Genomic DNA, 3,215 nt, shown 5'->3' with positions numbered 1-3,215 from the left:
CACCTGAGGAAAACGAGTGATGTCCTGAAAGTATTGATGTAGATGGAGGAGAGGGAAAGCACAGATGATAATACAGCTATGCTTCTTTGGTTATACAAGAGATAGTTGAAAGGTGCAAATTGTGCCTTTATAGTCTAAGCTGTTTCTCTTCACAACAAGCCCCTTTTCAAACATTTCTAAGGAAATGGTTAGTGGGTGTCCATTTTCTCATTCAAAAAATTTATGAATGTCGAGTTCTCTGTTTCACACAATCCTAACATTCAGACTGAGGTGGAATTACTTAAAAACAAGTAACCATGGTGTAACTCATGTTGCAAATACATTTACACATTTTTTCATTCAAATAATTCATGAATGCAAGGTGCTCTGCTGACATTCAGAATTAAATGGGACTGGAGTAACTATCATGTTGCAAATAAATTTGCACACATTTTTACTCTTGAGGACTTAGTTCATTCTACATGGACATTTGCTTCCAATGGGAGCCCAAAAAGTAGGTCTGGGTGTTGATTTGGAAACATAAGAACTACTTTACAAATTGTACATTTTCTTATGTTAAATTGGAAATATTTGAATAGAAGAAGTACTACACACATGGGCTTCTCTAAATTCCAATCTGTGTTAATGTTAGCTGTGTTAATGTCAGAATAATTGTCAATGACAGGAAAAATATTATTTTATATAAAATACATTATACATAGCTAAGAAATATTCTGCTTACAGAGGCATTTGTGTTTTCTCCCTTTTGAATAAATTTCATTATCTTAAGGTCTTCCTAGATATTATGAATTTCCTAAGCAGATGGTGCTGCTGTCACCAACTCACCCAGAGGAGTACTTACCACAGCAAGAGTTCTCACTCTTTGCAAATTGTGATTTCCCCACAGTAATTGCAGGTTTTGTAAAACAATAAATCTTGACCCAGGAAACTAACTCAATTGTTGGGTATATTTTTAGACATGGAAAGTGTAGTACATATCTAATATATTTAAAATAACAGCCCTTACCCATGAGTATTCACCACAGGCAAGACTAGTACAATTCTTTTCACAGGGATGGAGATATTGTCAAAAACCAAACATGTACAGAATCCAGTCTGTTTCCAGATCCAATGCAATATCTTTTTCTCTCTCTAATATAGGGTTTTTGGTGTCTAGAGATTTTCTGTAGATTTCGTGATTGGGATGATTAGACTCATGAAGTTAAATGAGGTTAAAAAAGGGGGGTCTTCTCAGTTTTTGCACCCAATTCATACTTTGAAGGGAGTTGGATTAAAGGTTGTGTGTGTATCGTACAAGTTGAATATCCCTTATCCAAAATTCTTGTGATCAGTAGTGTTTTGGATTTCAGATTTCTCCAGATTTTGAAATACTCACATTGTAGGCATGTGCGATCCAGAAAAAAATGGTTCTAAACTCTCTTTGAAAGTAGGGGGTGCTGGGTCTTTGTTTCTAAAGTCATTTCTGAATTTTGAAGGCAAAAAGTTTGAAACTTTCCGAAACTTCCGAATATTCGTAATTAATTTGTTAATGGCAGACGCACATGCACAACAGCGAAAAACAACACTGGGGGGACTTTAGGGGATTCTCCCGCCCTCAGGTGCCCCTTCAACAACACACCAGGCAGCAAGACCAACCAACTACCCTCCTCCCACTTCCAGGCCAGAATGAGGCTCGAGGCATGTGGGAGGGGCTTTTAAGGAGGACGTCCTAGACCCCTCCCCTTACAGGAACATCCACACTAATTGGCTAAGGAGGCAAGCCCAGGCTAGGCTGCTCCTCCCTGCAAACAAAGTTTGGTTGCTTCAAAAATGCTTTGTCATATATCTAACGAACTTATGAGTCCATTAAATCAATGGGCTCAAACGCTTGGAAATTCAAAGTGTATTCCGAAGCGCCAAACTGTGTTGGAACCCCATTCAGTACCCTTAATAGATCTGATTTTAATCCAATTTACAATTATTCCGAGGAATTCACACATGCTTATTACATAGGCATATATGACATCTTTGAGATGAGGCCCAAATCTAAAAACAAAGTTTATTATACTCATGAAAGTAATTTTATACATTTATTAGACTTTAAAATGACCCCAAACCTCATATAGAGGATACTGACTAATTAAAGGTGCACATTTCTTTTGATTTACAGTCATTAATGGGCAGAGATAAATCCATTTTGAATACAAGGCAGCACATTTTCCTTCAAAATCTCCTTGACAAACTGGTCAGAGTTGGACCTTCTGTCCACCGCTAATTTTGGAATCTATACTAAGTGGCTTGTACTAGTTTACTCTTGATTTCCAGTCACTCCTCAATAGATTTTATGTATTTCTCATATGCCTCTTCACTCATGAGTTCATCACATTCTGAAAGATTATCCACAGTCATCTTGATAAGCCAGCCATCTTGGTAACAAGATTTGTTGACAAGTCCTGGATTATCTGCAAGGGCAGTGTTAATTTCTGTTACTTCTCCAGTGAGTGGGGAGTAGAGTTCACTAGCTGCCTTCACACTTTCCAAAGCACCAAACTCATCTTGTTTGTTCAACTTTGTTCCAATTTCTGGAAGACTACAGTAAACAACATCTCCTAATGCTTCCTGTGCAAAGTTGCTGATCCCTACAGTTCCAATACTGTTTTCAACCGATACCCATTCATGCTTGACTGTGAATCTGCGGATGGCGGCGAGCTGCAAGGCGGCGCTGGTGCTGAGCGGCTGGGCCCGAGGCAGTGGGCAGAGGCCACAGAAGGCCTTCGGGGGCAAGGAGCCCGGCAAGGCCCGGTGCAGCGCCTGCCAAGCCGCCGCCACTGCCATCACGGGCCGGTCCAGAGAAATTTTATACAACAATTTTAATAATTTTGTATAAGAAACAAAGTTTGGGTATATTGAACTCTATATGTCTATACAGTAATTCCTCGTGGCTGAGTATGATTGCCTTCCAAGAGTAAAGTCTTGGTGACGGGTCTGTAAATGACTGTAGAGAACTATTCTGTATCCACATGGCCTATCACAGTGAGAACATGGGTTTCCAGTGGAAGGCGGTCACAACAAGGGTTTGCTTGACACGCCTTCCTCTTGGCATGTTTCTCCCCTGTGCCTCTTCAAATATCCATGGCACTGTTGGTAATAGCTGACCTCCAGTTAGAGCATTTGAGTGCCAGGAATTTCTAGTTCTTGGTGTTGATGCCACATTTTTTAAGATTAGCATTAAGCCC

General features: G+C 39.8%; 1 protein-coding gene across 1 annotated transcript; it reads right to left on the bottom strand.

The window, feature by feature from the left end:
- Nucleotides 1-2,069: 2,069 nt before the first annotated feature.
- On the bottom strand, nucleotides 2,070-2,828 carry LOC100565290 (glycine cleavage system H protein, mitochondrial-like). The gene has a single exon (XM_008125911.3). It carries the CDS (start codon nucleotides 2,812-2,814, stop codon nucleotides 2,305-2,307), a length of 510 nt encoding a protein of 169 aa, XP_008124118.2. The 5' UTR covers nucleotides 2,815-2,828; the 3' UTR covers nucleotides 2,070-2,304.
- Nucleotides 2,829-3,215: the final 387 nt, after the last annotated feature.

The sequence above is a fragment of the Anolis carolinensis genome, chromosome 1 (genome assembly GCF_035594765.1).
Source record: "Anolis carolinensis isolate JA03-04 chromosome 1, rAnoCar3.1.pri, whole genome shotgun sequence".
In the NCBI taxonomy this organism is placed as follows: domain Eukaryota; kingdom Metazoa; phylum Chordata; class Lepidosauria; order Squamata; family Dactyloidae; genus Anolis; species Anolis carolinensis.
The sequence above is the reverse complement of the archived record's forward strand: the minus strand, read 5'-3'. Positions and strand labels throughout refer to the sequence as shown.